The following is a 16,673-nucleotide window of genomic DNA, read 5'->3' on the forward strand; positions in this document are numbered from 1 at the left end:
CCAAAACACTGACAGAAATTGATGTCATAATTATTTTTTGTTGTTATTGTTGTTTTGAGAAATTTCTTGTCTTTGTGCATTTTAGGCAGTGTTTTTAATCTCGCTGTAACAAATTGGGAAGATTAATTGAGCCTGAAATATTACTTGTGTACAACATAAATGTATTATGCATATGTACATGAGAGAGAGAGAGAGAGAGAGAGAGAGAGAGAGAGAAAGAACAGGCCTTGTGGAAGGGGTTGGGGAGGAGGTTGAAAGAACCACACATTTGGCTGGGAAAAGGTCTATTCTGAGCCAAAATTTTATCTAGGTTTTTAGTGCCAGTACTGAGGCACACATTGGTTTTGTGGTAAAAAGGTCCACTTTCTCAGGAAAGGGCCCCCTTCCTATGAAAATGCTGCATGGTTATATACATGCCTGAAATAAGAGATTGGGTCTTGGATCAGTGGATGTGAATCACGTCCTTACCTTTTTGGTTGAAAAAAAAAAGAAAAAAGAAAAGAATGAGAGTGATAGAAAATTAATTAAAAGCAAAAAGAAAATGTTCAACTCTATTTTCTGCTACTAATCACAGCGCAAGGGCAAGCCTGGCATGTGATACTCACATGAACATGTGAAGACCCTGTTAGATGGATATTATGTTTATGTGTACACGTAGGTATGTGCCTGCTCTCACATATATGGTGTAGGGTTTACCCAGACTGATGTAAGGCAGCTTTCAGATTGGCTTTATCAAAATTGTCTTAGTCTTATCTTATAGGAGCTACCCTGAGTTTCAGAGGACACTTAGGAGCTCGTCTTTCTATTTTGTCTCTGACACTGGGAATTAACAGACACTAGAGTTTCCTGGGTACTTTAAATTGTAACACAAGGTGTAGGGGGCAGTCATTTGATTGCATCTACCCCTCCCCCCCCCCCTCTCTCTCTCTCTCTCCATTTTTCTCTCTCTCTCTCTTCTGGTGAGTATTTGATTGCATCTGCCTTAGGGATTCAGATGCACCCAAAAACAAACAGACTGCCATACAAGGGCTGTAATCCAATGGTAAGAGTTGGAGACTGTAATATATTTAGAATAATTATTATAAAATGGAGAAAAGCAAAAGTACACAAAGATCCACCTAAAGCTTTTAAAAGAGAAAGAATTAAAAATTCCAATTCATTTATGCTCAAAAAAGGTTAATATAAGATATGAATTACAAAAAAAAAAAATTCATTTTATAAAGTCATGAAAGAATATGGAAAAGTTCCAATTAAGGAAGAAAAAAAATTGAACAGGAAAAAGTTTTAGTTCTTTAAAAAAAAAGGGGAAAATTGTTCCCTGTCATTATTTTTAAGTTTGTTCACCTTGTGATTCAGAGCACAGAAATAAACAATTCTTGAACAGACATAAACAGATGTAATGTAACTTTGTTCCCCTTAAGCATGCTCAAATTTACGAGCAAAAATAACCTTGGCGTATACAGGCATGATTTAGAAGCCCTTTTGTTCTTGTAAAATGATATACGGTATCAAGTACCCCAACAAGACAGAACTTGTAAGACTTGTATTCTAATTTAATTACTCCTTTTATGTACTGCTGATAAAAATGCTTGTCTTTTCATAAAATTAGTCATGAAAAACACTAGAACTTGTGTCAAAAATCTCTTGCTGTTTTCTTTTTCAGATTCTCAACATGTTCAAAATGGTCACCATGGCAACTACCATTTATTTATACATCTGGACCGCAAGTAGTCTCAGAAGTTGAGTGACTTGTGTGTTTTGGTAATTAAAATCTTTCTCCCACTCTGTATGGATGTCATGAACTCTGCGTGCAGAGAATTTAGAAAAATTTATGTGCACTGGCTTTCACAATGCGGTAGAAAGTTCTCGTGGCTTGAACTTACTATGTACCCGGTAGTAGGTTGAATAAAAAAGCTAAAACCCAATTGATGAATTATAACACACATGTACCTACAAAATAAGTTAACGATCCAGTGTGGATGAAAAAAAAAGGTTGTATAAAAAGTCCCTGTTTGGAGAAACTTTCCATGTCCTTACTGAAAGAAGAATTTAACCCTTTCTTTTTTATCATAAAAAAAGGATATTTTCACTTCATATCATTCAAGAAAATGATAACAATTACTCATAATGAAATGTGAAGTGCATTTAATCGTACACCAAGCAAACAGCTAGCGAACAGCTTCATTTTAACTAAGGGATCTTTATCACTTTTTTGGTCTGTTGAATTAATTCACAGCGGTTAGCTATGATCCATACATGAATATCATATATCTTAAATAATGATTCTTATAATGTTCTTTTTTTTATAATAGAGGAAGTCATTTGTTTTATTTCAGTATATTTTAATTGTTTAAGGGAAACTTCTAAAACCTTGCCTTAAGACAGTCCTATTCAGGTAGATAATTAGCATCTGTCTCGTAACATGCATACATTTGCAATAAAGGAAGCAATTTGATGTATTTTAGTGCACAATAAAAATAGTTTTAAGGGAACTTTCACAGTGAAAAACCTTGTTATAAGGAACTCTAGCATACAAATCAGTTACATGGAGTCGGATAACAATTCAACACAGTTTATTTTTCATTCAGTCATGATGAAGCTGTACATTTGGTCACATCTGACCTAAATAGGAAATTATTTTTAAAAAAAACATCAAAAGCAGTTTACATAATCAAAATTATGCATAATTTATTATTTCTCATAGATGGTTGAACATGAGCAAGTCGCTAACATATATTTCTTATTCAAAAGGCTTTGCTTGTTAACAATTGTTATGCAAGAATCTCTCCCAGAGTATAGGCTAGAGCACTGACTGTAACTTGTCTCTATCTAGCAAAAAAACTCTCCTCGTTGCTGTTTAGAACAGACGCTACTAGATATAATAGCAGAAGCATGCTGACGGTCCAGGTAAATGACCGGTGGTGTCCGTAACTTGGGCGAGCAATTTCTGTAAGATGAACTCAAAAGCAGGACATCAGCATGTGGTCTACAACTGCAGACTAATAGGCTGTACAATAATGGTAGCTGGTTGTAATAATCTGACTGGTAAATACTTGTATATGGGCTATTCCACATTTTTATCCCCCTTCATAATACATTTTCCATCTGCAAAACATTTTGTCATTTATTAATTTCCCTTTTTTCCTTGCTCATGAATTAAAAAAAAGTGAAAGGTTTTTTCTTTAATTTTATGAGGTCTAAAGAGATGAAAAAGTGTATCATGTGAAAAAATATTTGTTGCGGAGAGGAAAAATGCTGCGGAATACCCCATATCCTAGTTTCTGATAAATCACTCTAGTGAAATTTGTAAACAGATGGTCCCTGCCAAATGTCATGTATAACTCATCAAAAGACATATTGAGGATGGAGAAATGGTGTAAACAAGCAGGTATTCTACGCATTATGGAATATCATAAAGAGGACAGATCAGAACTAGCCTTCTTATAAGAATTTCATAAAATAATAGAAGGTGAAGTTAAGCAATTTGAGACTGATAAAAGTCAGCAAAATTTAGGACTATAAATAAGATGGTGCTTTTTTTCTATTCTCTCTCTCTCTCTCTCTCTCTGTGGTAAAGTTTACTTGCTGGCCTTTTTTAAATTATTTTCAAGGACTGCTGTTAATTTTGAAAGTGTCTTTACTTTTTTGACTAACCAAGGTCTGCTTGGCTTTCACTGTTGAATCTATGATGCAATAAGTAATTTCCAAACCTAGCTTTAGATTAAACTACCCTTAAAAGCCTTGTTTAACTCTCCAGCTCACTTGCAAAGTTTAATTTTATAAATCATCAAGATATGGTGTATCTAATAAATGTTTGAGCTGATTCATGGTTTACCATCTTGAATATACAAAGTTAATCAGGGAGTTGCGATAAAATTTTTGACAAGCAGATTACAACTTTGTTTGCTGTTTCCAGACACTGAAACTCAGGGTGGTGGCGGGGGAGGGGGGGGGGGGACCTCTGAGCAAGGTCAAGTTTCCTGATCAGGTGACAAAATAATGAAGTTACATACATTATAGCAGAAACCCTGGTATCAAACACCTTGAAACTGAAACATTGCATTTCAAACCCATCATGAAGACAGCCTTACATAATCGTTGGCGGAATAAATCTACTTGCTATTCCAGACATTACTAAATGCCTTAACCAGCATAGCAAATTAACACTTCCTGTCCATTAGCCGTGTTTTACAGTCATTAAGTGTTCATTCTTCTGTCTGCGTTTGAGAGAAGTGAAACAATTAAAAAGGACAGGAACCAGGATTTATGAAGGTGGTACGGGCCAGCTCCAGGAGAGAGGGTGGGTTGTGGGTAAACCGTGTTCATACTCAGCCCATTTTAGACCCAAAATGGTCCTTAATAACATGTCTTACTTTAGACCACCTGCCCTTATGCCTGGGGGGGGGGGGGGGGTCCTGACCGTTTTTTTTAAATGCATTGTTTGGCTTTATGTATTTTACCTGCTTGGCTCAGCTAAATTGGCTAAGTAATGTATAATCAGAATTTTAGAACTTTAAAATTCCGTAGTTACAGTACTACTGTGAATAGAATCTTGAAATTGTTGTAATAAGGGCTGACAGTTTTATAAAGGACATTCCTTTTTCAATTTTTCTCAATGAATCAGCAAGAATCTCAGTTGGCTTTGCCAATTTATGTGTATAAATCAACCCCTATAGGTGTGAAATGGGGTCCAGATATGAGCCTCCAGTAATCGTGATGATGTAATTTAAATTCCATACCCAGTCTGAAGGTAACCTTGTTTGAACACGCCTATGGTTACACAGGTGATAAGGCACATCCCATTGCTGGTGACATAATTAGAGTTTTATGTTAAATTTATGGGCTTTTTTTGAAATAATAAATATGAAATGGGAAGCACAGCGATTACTGAGTGTGTCCAACTTCTGATAGTGCTTACACATAAATAAAACACTATTTTCAGATCTGAAGTGGTTAAACTGATAAAACTGCTTCACTGTAGTCCTATTTGATACCTCCTCCTATTTAACTGTTTCACTTTGACCACCTCCTCCCCCCCCCCCCTCCTAACCCCAAAAGGAAAATGTTATAACATATAACAGAATGAGTAAAAGAGTGGTTGAAGAAAGAGAACTAATTAATTACTTGATGGAAATATGTACTTTTCACTGATTGTGAAATATTTTTATCCCCTTTCCTAACTGAGATAATAGAAGAATCCTCTATCAGAATCCCCAATGTAAATGTAAGCCTAAATTACTATGATAAATGAGGAAATTCTGACAGAACCACAACATCAATATCAGAGACTTTTTTCTAGAAAAATCTAGGACCATCTTCACAAATTGGATTCAATTCTTGAGCTTATATCTAATACTACTTAATAACTTTGATATCTGACTTGGTAAATTGTGCCTACTATATTTGTCCTTATATTTCACAAAATCCATATTAAAATCCATATTAAAATTTTGAGGAACAGACTACCAATTTGTACCTCACAAGTGAGGAAATAACCCACCAAAGAGCAACATGCCCTCTGTTCTAAATGTACTATATCAAAACAGTTAAAGCTCCATAGCCGGGGCCCCACAACTAAACGATACCCCCTGCCCCTTAAGAGCCCCTCAACTATATCAGTGACCCCCTTATCAAAACCACTAATGTATTTCACAATAGTTGACATGAACCAGAGCAGCACCTTGGCCCTGCTTGTAAGGCTATGTGCATTCACACTGAAGAGACTGACTCCAAAGTTTTCTTTCACTCTAGTTTTGATGACACGTTTGGTGACCGAAATTATGCTGTCTCTGCACGCATGACGTAATGGCCAGCTTTCAAATCACCTGGCTATTAAAATTTCATTATTTGTTACATCACAGTGTCCTTACACATGTGTGATTTACTAAACAGTACAACACATCTGAAATAGAATGGACCTGAAGCATTGGATCCCCTGCATGTGTGAACACTGCATTTTTTCCCCTTTTTTTTTATGACCCACAACTAGTTCTTGTATCAGTCAGTCCATGCCACCATGGAGACATTTGAATTGCAAAGTGGACAGAAATAGATGTCGGCTTGTGCTGCTATGTGACAGATAGATGCTATTTGCATCTCAAGTATTAACCCCTTTTTGAGATATATATTTTTCCTACTTGATATGGAGAAACATTCATGTCTTTGCTGAACATTTAGAGATGGAACTAATGATTTTTTAAAAGACACTACCATTTTTGGATGTAAATTTTGAAAGAAGCAAACTTTGTAAGTCTGGTCCCTCCTGTTCTCTATATAACTGCAATTTAGGCTTATGCTGGTTTTAGGAATTTAATTCCCACAGATGTGAAAAGCAATTTCTTTTTGATGATGAAAAAGCAAACTATTTGACAATTTCAGCCATTTCATCATTGCTTAGATGATGGATTATTATAACAATTATCATTTTTCTTGTTGGGAGGAGTGGAGTGAGTAACACATTGAATCTGCGGTTGCCACTCAATGAAAATATCCCTGGTGATTTTAAACATGCAATTCCTTTCCATATAAGAACCAAAAATAATTTGTTGTGAGCTAGCATTCCTCATCTACATTACAAAATGTATAACCAGCAGATTGACATCCATCTTACAGTCAGTGCCATTTTCCCTTTTTTTGAGCATATAACCTCTGCTCAAGTTCCTGGCTTTTAAAAAAAGTAATCTCCATAATAAAAATCCTAGATCCTTCTTTCTTTATTACTAGTACATGATGTCAAACTTTGTCCTGTTCTTTTAATAAAAATGTGATTTTTCTCATTAATTTCATGCACCTTACATAAGTAATAGTGACAAATAAGATAATAAGGTGTGTGGAAATAGATTTTTTCTTGACACATTATACAAGCTGTTAAAATGTGGTGCAGGCATACTAGGATGACTATTTTTAAACCTCTTTTTTTTTTTTTGCACTTTTATATGGTGCAGGTGTACTAGAAGGACTTTTTTGAACCTTTTGTTTGTATTTTTTATGCATATAATATGCCACATAATAAATGGTTGAACTCAAAAGTGGGTAATGCACAGGCTTTCAATCACTGGTGAAATGTCTCCTCTCGCTATAAATCTGAAAACTCCTGCACTGAACACCATACACTAAACACACACAGAAAGATAACAGAATCAGTTCAAAACTGATACCAAGTGTCCTTGACCTTGCTAGTGTTCTGAGTTTGCAACCTGCAGGTAACTTGTTCCAACAAACGCGCACAACAAAAAATTATAGTGAACAGATGAAACACCTGCAGGAGTTTGTTTACAAGCAGATCGTGTAACAGTTTTTTTTAAAGAAAGAACAAAACATTTCGAATCGTGTCAATCCTAAATATTTCACCGATTCATGCCAAGAGGAATCATCACTAATCACTGCTGTCCAGAATACAGATTGCTCAGTACCCCGAGTCCTAAGTTTACCAAGACTGAATTATAATGCGTGTTGTGAAGAAGAGAATCTGAAAATCAGGGTGGATACATGGTATTTGAAGTATAGGTAATATGTGTATCTAAAGACCAGTTTTTGGGAAAGTTGTGAAGGCGTTTTCCTGGCCCTTTAATTTATTCTTATATTGTCATTGACAAGCATTTGGCCAGCTCAACACGTTATGGCATTTCATTTCATTCAAAACCATTAATTTACCCCCCCCCCCCCCTCCCCAAGTGAAATATAAGTACATTGTCATTTGTTCTTGCTTGGGTCATTAGTTTTCTTATAGCATATAAATCAGATTCCCAAAATATAATTTCCAGTCTGCACAAGTAGCAGTGTTTTCTCCAGCCCATCAACTCTACAAAAAACACTGCGTAACATAAATATTCATATTCAACCCAGATCCCATTTCCCCATTTCATATTATTTTTGTCATGAATAACTGGGTAAAAATAGATATGTCTGAAGAACAACAAAGATGGTAATAATTTTTTCAATTATAAAATTTGTTTATTTATATCACTATGTACAACGACATCGTCTGATATTTACACAACAAATGTACAAGAGAACTATGTAAAATGTATTGCTGATCTTTGAACAAGATGAAGACAAGATATATGCTGGTCAAAACAACAGTGGGTGTGCACTTAGTTCAGTCAAAGCATGCCTTTCTCAACAAGAAGAGAAAGAGTATTTTATTTGCCTTCAGATTTCTGCCAAAAATAAACTGAGTAGGCTTAATGGGGGATTTCCGCAGTGGCATCGCCTCTCCTTTCTACAGCAGAGAAGTTATGGTTAACTCCTGCCTGCTCTCTGACGTCAATACAGGGCAAAGGGGCGTATAGAATTACCTTCTTTCCACCACATCTAAGGCTCTATTGAATCTATGCTCATTACCATGAATTACACCAAGGCATTGCCAAACAGTTTCTTACGGGTCTGCGGCTGCAAAAACATCACAAGAATAACAAAAAATTCCGGAAGTGACAAGATCACTTCTAAAGCTACCTTAAATAAGGTTAACTGAATTTTCTGTAACTTATTTTGACTAAGTGCAACCAAGAACTGTGTGAAACAGTATGTATACGTTGAATTGTACTTTTTTTTTGTCCTTCTTTGTCTGACAAAGATGATGTTTATCATTTAAATAAAGAAGTCAAAGCACCTGTAAATGTTCACTTTTTAACAGACAGATATACAAACACAATATACAGTATAACTATAGATTTGCGTGTTCTCTCACAGTGATAGAAATTTAGGCACCCCCACTGAATCTGAGTGCTCTGATGCTAATATGCAGTATATACAGTGAAGATGACATATGCACAATGGAGATTAAATATATATATTTAACGTTAAACAATTTCAGTGTTCCTGAGTAACACAGAATCCTGATGACCCCTAGGTGACCTTGACCCGACCTTGATCAGTCCCCAAAGAACTAACAAGTCACTGTGTTAGGAGAGCGGTGGAATGTTCTTTTAGTCACATTATGATTTATTAAATTTGAGTAAAACGGTGGCAGTAGAGGGAGAGCATCTGTGACCGCATCAATGGAAATGATGGCGTAGGTGGTGATGATTTCAGCTCCCACTGGTGACTTTTTTTATTGATTGTCGCACGACTATGATGCTACAGCCTCCACATTGACGCTGTTGTAATTGGGGGATGGGCGGGGAGAGTCAAAGTACCTTTTGTACTGATGACAGCTGCATGCAATGTCGGAGTCGCACTTGCACCAGTCTGGACTCGTACTGAGGTGGCGCTCAAAGTCCAAGAGCTGACCCATGAAGTTAAAGTTCGGTGAAATGTTGGGCTTGCACTTCTTCACATAGTCGTAGGCATCATTGAGAGATAGATGGCAGCGCTGCATGAGGTAGGCGACAGTAACGGTGACAGACCTGCTGACTCCGGCCAAGCAATGGACAAGGACGCCACAGCCCTTTTCTCTGGCTTCATCTGAAATAACCAAAGGAACAGGAACATAAACATTGTGGTGGAAGTGGAGAAAAATAAAATCCAAGATACAATTGTTCTTGTTTTTCTAGCAAAGTATCAACAAATAGCACATGTACTTCATTGTTGTTATGTTTTGACTGAAAATAACCCATCACCACTCACAGTGGATAAACTGTATTGTGTGGTTCAATTTATCTGCGGTCAAAACAAAACCTTAATTCTACCCAATCACATTAAATCCCATGACCAAATTCATTTGGACCAAAAGACGTCAGAAGCATGGAAAACCCGATTGTTTAAATATTCCCCACGCGACTTTTTTTCCCTCTTTATCAAAACCACAGAATTCTACTCCCTTTTGATGCAGAGCTAAAGGAGTCCTCATTTCCATTATAGCCAACTGACACGAGTGTTAATAACCATTCAGAAACATGCACAGACTACAAAAGTGGCTGGAATTAAAATGGACCAGCATAAAACCAGGAAAATAGCTAGGCTGCCGGAAATCACTTAGTTGTAGTGCACTGTAAGAGCAAGAGAACCAAAACAACAAGTAATCAAACAGTTTGAGCTTTCAGCGCTATTTAATGGAATTTAACGCACGGCACGATTCCCCGCAAGCAACCTCAAAGTGCCCCATGTCTGATGTCACTGAAGGAGACCTAAACGAATCATCATTATCAACCTAAACCATTCACTTGGCGGTCCCGTGGGCATTCAAGCCAGCAAAACAAAAATCTAACTGAATTATTGAATGGGAAAAAAGGTTGAGCCAGGGAATAAATGGATTAACTAAACATCGAATTGTTCTGCAAATCGGATAGCTGCAGAATCCATGCACTTAAAATGTTGAAGTGCGTTTGCACCCATTTACATGGTCTAATTTGTGTTACTTAAAAAATCAAACCCAAATTATTGATGAAGTCCAATGAAAAAAAAAAAGAAGAAGAAAATTATTACATTAACATAAATATCAATAATAAAAATGCTGCAAGACTTCTGAAAAGTACCATTTTTTCTATTTGGTACTTTCATCACCCACTGGTTCAGTTCATGTCTGCTGAAGAATGGATCCATTTTACTGAGTGTAAACCTTCCTTTCCTGCTGCTGCCCATCTTATGTTGAGAGTGATAAATGGGATAGGCCGTTTTAATAACAATAATAACCAAAGGGGATGATGATGATTACATCTCCTTAGAATTCCCATTTCCTGTTGTGGACTGCCCCAAACTGATTAAGTAAAGAACCAGCCTCAAAACTTAGATTTATATATATACTGGTGTGCTACAATGGCTAGGCTGGAGGATTCACAACTTTCAGTTGGTTTTCCAATTTCACAACTTGAAGAAGTGATATAATTACATAATTAACTAAATTTTAAAAAGGATGAGAGGCTTAAAACCTCCACCTGTGAGGCAAATAATCCAGTTTAGCACAGGATAAGAATGAGCTAGTTCTGGGAATTTTTAAGTTAATGACAGAATTCTAAAAAACTTAATGGCTTAATTAAGGATGTGACGTCAAATTGGTACAATATAACAGAAATAACAAGCTTCTAATTTTTGACAAATTTGAAGATTTGTGAAAAAAATTGGATTAGCAATGACAACTGCGCAACTGCTCAGCAAAAGTGACGTTCAGAAACCATGCCACCAAAAGCCACTGCAATTCAATAGGCACTGTTATAAAGTCCATAAAGGTCTCAGTATTATCAAACAATTCACTGAAGAAGAAGTAATTTTTTCTCATAGTCAGAGCTGGAGCGTGAACTGATGTGTATTCTACTCCCCTCACCCACACAACTCAAAACTATAGGCCGTGTTTTCATGTGTCATATCCATACACACAAACCGTTTTATCCAACCTACAAAATACCTTTTACATTAATATTGTGAGTTTCAACATGGGCTGTGAGCAAACACAAGCTTCCTTTACGCACTCTGCCATGCATTCAAATTGACCTAGCGGATGAATGGCCGCTTTACAAATTTGGTTTGCAAAGCCGAGATGAAAACCTTGTTTTTCCTCCCGCCTCAAGGGTCAAGGGGCAGGAAATGCATACTTGAGAGGCTGAAAGGCTTGCAGAATGGAGTTTATCAATGCCATACAATTTTGGCAGCCCTCTATATTGTTGCCCTCGGCACAGAGCTTCTCCACAATGTCCAGGTGGGTTCATTTAATACTAAAGAAATAAGATCCGGGTCAAACATCCCCCATCATCTTAACCTGTCACAAACTCTATGAAGATTAATATGATTACTAAGCAATTTTCAGTTGAATTTGGTGTTTGCTTTTTTTTTTTCATCATTCTTCTCACACCTGTTAGAGAACATTTCTAATCAGATATGTCTGTGGTATTACGTATTTTTTTTTCCTTTTAAGAGGTAAAAATTTGTTTCAGTGAACTTACACATAGAATAGTTCTTGAATGATATCCAAATGAAAACCAGGCTTAAAAGAACTTTTTTGCCTCACATAAAAAAATGCCCAGAAAGTACTATGGGACTATGCCACATAACCCCAGCCTGTATTTCATCATAACATTTATATGGCAGTCGCGCACTTTATCCATTTAGGACGTTCTTTGGTTATGCATTGTTGCTTCGATTGTCCTTGGCCCTACTCTGCTATTCACCAAGATGGATGGTCTCTCGTTCTACTCTCTCTTCCAGCCGACAGCCTACATTAAGTATGTTCAGATGGATGTTCTTAAAAGTAAAATCCCTTTAGGTCCCAATTTCATCACACCAGATTAATTTGTGTGGTTTTGTATATTTGTGATGCAGGTAGCCATTTCTATATGCAGACAGCATGCCCCAATGGTTGTAAACATATACCATTTTGCCTTGTACATTTAATTTGATGGTACAGTGGTGACTTCATATAAACCCAAAATGGTTTTGAATTTGAGCTAGTCTAAATTCAGTATTAATCTACAGCTTTTATTAGTTTCCCTGTTTTTTTTACTGATAAAAGATTGCTGAAGGAAAAAAAAACTTTGTAACTAATATCCTAAAACAACAGAGCAGGTTTAAGTTTGTTGGCATTTTGTTTTCAACTTAAACAAGAGGAAGTGAGATTAAGCAGTTGTTTTTTAAGGAAAATTATCTAAGTGTTCACATGTGGAATACAACCTCCAACATCCAACTTGCTTCAAAACGTTCAACTCTCCCTGAGAAACTCCAAAACAACCATTCACACAAGAAAGTAAATTGTGCCAGACGTAAAACCTCTGCCAATACATTACTTTCTTCCAGAACCTTCATCTGCATTTCATAAATGCAATAACTCCTTCCAAATCACGCCTGACTTAAAAGTCTGCACCTAACATGTGCCACTTGTTTTAACTGGGTAAAACGCTACCAGATTTCTTCCCCTACTTCCCACGGCTGTAGACTCAAATCCTACAGGTGTGTAAAATCTTTATGCATAAGCCTCAACAGGGCCAAAGATGATTACACAACCAGCACTTGCCATGGATTTCTTACCTGCATTCCCCCCTGAGCACTGGTTCTTAAAGGACCACTTCAAAGAGGTATAATCAAGTTGTTACCTACTTGGAACCCCTTCCCCTCCATGTGCATGGAAGACCTACCTATCGCCAGCTATTATTATGGGTCAAACAGTGACCAACTGTTCTCTCACTTAAACACCTATAATAATAATACCTGGAAGATCAGGGATTTCCTCCTACACAAAATGTACAGTGCAGACTGAGCTGTAAGAAAGCCACGACATCATTATAACATCACCATAGCATGTCGTGTAGGGATGATAATTGACTCGCCCACCTTCTTGGACGGATGAAATCAGTTTCAGCATATTCCACAGATATATCAGAGGCTGGCTTCACCTCAGGTGAACAGTGAAACCTCTAATTTCTGTATTACCTGTCAAAATTAGGGATCCCTTCAAAAGAAAAAGTTTTTAGATTTCAGTACGGATTTCAGACGCCATCACGAAAAAAAAAAAAAAGAAAAGAAAACCCGTTACCCCTATCCTAATCTCCTAATCTTACCTGCCACACACAATATAACACAGATAAACATAGCTGCAACTTGCGGTTTGTTGGTGGGATGGGAGGTAAACATTGATATACTGATGGGGATTATATGCAATTGGGAGGGAGAGATGGCTTATGCTATTAGCAAGTGAGTTTGTGGGTATCAGAGAGAGAGAGAGAGAGAGAGAAAAGAACCAAATGAAAACACACTGCCCTATTTCTACTTATGAAAGACTCCATTGCTCGAAAGTACTGATTTTGTTTTAAAAAAAAAACAGACATTAGCAACACTAAATAAACCTCAGCACTGATGTAATTGGCTTATGTCTTTCCATATTTGGACATCCTTATTATTCATAAGGAAGGAAGAATTAAGGGCTTCATGACTTAGTTCATCAGATTATCTTAGCAGTAATTAGTCTGCGGCATCCTGTAATTAAGCCTCCAGGAAGTTGCAGTACGTGCCAGCAATGCTGTGGAGAATTAAGGCCTTAAAAATACCTTTTTTATTAATTTTTCACACATAAATTAAGAAAAAAAGGCAATGGAAAAAGCTGATATTTTTTTATTAACATATAGCATATACAGGCTCAAATCCTTCATATACCATACCATTTTGAATGCAAAAAAATAATAATAAATAAATGAAGAGCCCAGTCTATGGGGAATACTAAATATATCGGTTTTCCACACTTTTTTCTGACGTTCCACCTGTTGTGTCTGGGATAAATGTTTCCATGTTCTGATAAATCATTTTTAAATGGTTGTCTATCAAATATACTTACCAATGAAGGATATTGCTTCAGGGAAATAGACGGACAAATTCTGGGACCAATGGTCATTTATTGGGATCTGCTTGTACACAATATGTTCATCTTTCTCCCACATATTTGGCAGGTTAGGGGTGACATTCAGGATATATTGAATCCCGTGCTTCTTCAAGGCTTCCAAGTCGGCAGAATTCCTTGCATTGCCAAGATAAAGATTGGGAATCACTTCGACAGGTAGCGCGTTGTGAAATGGGGTATCCAGCCCTGAGATTTCCCGCGTGCAATTGACATTGTCTCTATCAGACAGCGACAGGTTTCGAAGTCCCATAATAGTACTTGTCTCGTTGTCATCGACCCCCTCGCAAAGATCTGGGTACAGCTCTTCGAAGGACTGGAAGCCACCTAAAATTTAAATCCCAAAACATGACTCCTGGTAGCCAGGGAAAGGAAAAATTATATCACCATGGAACTTAAGCTGCCACCTCTCAATCTGAACATTTAGCTCTGTTCCACTTTTTGCTGCCGTGTTGAATTACAGGTTATGGCAAAATCAATATAGCAATGCGCCATTCTTGCAAATATATTTTCTAAGACAGCAATATGCTGCAGTTGTACGCGTTTTTAATTTTCTCAATGGTTGTTCATCTTCAAAGCATTTTTTCTCGGATGGTAAACCGTTATTAAACAATTCAAATAATGAATATAATGATTCATCAATTAACTACCTCTACCCCCCCCCCCCCCCCCAAGTCTCCTGAGCCTGCGGCACCCGTTTGAATTGTTTAGAGACTATACACTGTTTTGACGGAAATAGATTATCTCGAACATAATAAAAAAATATGTCTCTTGGTCACAACCTGGCACACAATTTGATTTAAAAGAAGATCTCGCCTGCGGGGATCGAGTGACGTCCTAGTGGTTTATGACCCCTTCGCGAGGCAAATTTTATAAACACCGGAAACGTGCCGGCGCTGTGACCGCTGCGATAAGAAAGATCGGGTTTTCGCGTCAGCTATGGATTTTTAAAACGGAAATGTACTCCCAACATTCCAAAACACCCAGTTGACTTAAACACATGTTGACGTCTAGTCACATTGAACATATCAACGCAGCAACAGTCGCGTTGGAAATCTGGATTCCATTAGCGGTCCCTACGGTTAAAATTGGCAAGTTTAAAATACATAAAAAGTCGCGGAGCGGACGATTGTGAAATACCATGACGTAGACAAGGAAGACTTAACAGCAAATACTGAGGTCGCATGATAGCGATTTGAAATCTTAATGTCTCCGGTGATGAATTAGATAAGGCGGTAATGACAACCCACACGATTTTCAACTTACCTTGTAAAACCCGTACTTGGCAGCCGTCAACTTTAAGCTTCTTCACGAGTAAGTTAATAATACTGGTCGGATTAGCGTTCAAGTCTTTTGTGTTGTCGTCGTATAATACTATCGTGTGTGTTTTACATTTCTTGTTAAACTTCTCCTTTCCTTCATTGCACTGAATAACAGAGGAAACAGACAGGTTGCCCGATTTTAATCGCCGGAGCATTAACGTTGGGATGAACAGATTAATGGCCCCTTCGACGTGAGACTGAATAAAGTCATTCTGAGCTCTCAAGTCTAGCACCAGGGCTCCTTCCTCGCTGTTAAGTCGGCGTCCAAGCCATTCTGGCGTACAGTAGTCAGTCGCACTCATGTTGGCGTTGTCAATGTCGAGGGAAGGCATTGGAGGTGGAACAAATTTCGGTAGATTTTCGTGTTACTTGAGTCCTGGTTTAAACGACAGACTGATCGTCTCGTCGTCTCCGTATCGTCGTTTTCCTATTCCAGTTTATATCAGAATAAATATACTTCACGTAAATATAGCTTGGTGTCTTAACACTGGCTGGATCGGTCCGAAATTGTAGTCTTAAACACTGATTTTCTTCGGGAACGATCAAGTTCACTTCAGCCGTGTATATGTTGCCTGTAATGGCGCGAGCTTATACTCTTATACTCCAAGTGACGATTGACAGGCGGCTCCACCAATCGGAAGCGCCGGAATGGAACGACGTCATCCTCGTCATCAGCCGTATTTGGAAACATAATTGGATCTTCATTGAGCAATACTGTGTACCAGGGCGATTTAGGGGAGAACCTCAGGAACATGAAACTTTACCTAACTACGACACTACTGTATATAGTGGGTGACGCCGTAAAATTTTATTCAACGTGGGCAGTTTTACATGAACAACGAATTAGGTATTGAAATTAGACAGACGATGAAATTAAATTCTGTGAATCTGTAACAGTTGGCTCTTATTTATTTTACTTTGTATGAAATACAATTCACTTTCTACTATAGATTGATCAGTTATTAAGTCAAGTTGGCTATAAAGTGTTTTTTTATTTACATATCCATTTGAAACATTCAATAACCTTGAAATATGATCCTGTATGAAAATAGCCAAAGTAAAAAAATTCTTTGTCATCAGTTTTTGTTTGGTCAACA

General features: G+C 37.3%; 1 protein-coding gene across 1 annotated transcript; it reads right to left on the reverse strand.

Moving 5' to 3' along the window:
• Positions 1 to 7,928: 7,928 nt before the first annotated feature.
• LOC106167178 (dual specificity protein phosphatase 7) lies at positions 7,929 to 16,162 on the reverse strand. Its single transcript, XM_013545903.2, has 3 exons — positions 15,521 to 16,162; positions 14,195 to 14,581; positions 7,929 to 9,405 (listed from the first exon to the last, which is right to left on the reverse strand). The coding sequence occupies exons 1-3, from the start codon at positions 15,906 to 15,908 to the stop codon at positions 9,071 to 9,073; spliced, it is 1,110 nt and encodes a 369-aa protein (XP_013401357.1). The 5' UTR covers positions 15,909 to 16,162; the 3' UTR covers positions 7,929 to 9,070.
• Positions 16,163 to 16,673: the final 511 nt, after the last annotated feature.

This window comes from Lingula anatina, chromosome 6, assembly GCF_051362555.1.
Source record: "Lingula anatina isolate TDL-2025a chromosome 6, LinAna3.0, whole genome shotgun sequence".
Classification (NCBI taxonomy): domain Eukaryota; kingdom Metazoa; phylum Brachiopoda; class Lingulata; order Lingulida; family Lingulidae; genus Lingula; species Lingula anatina.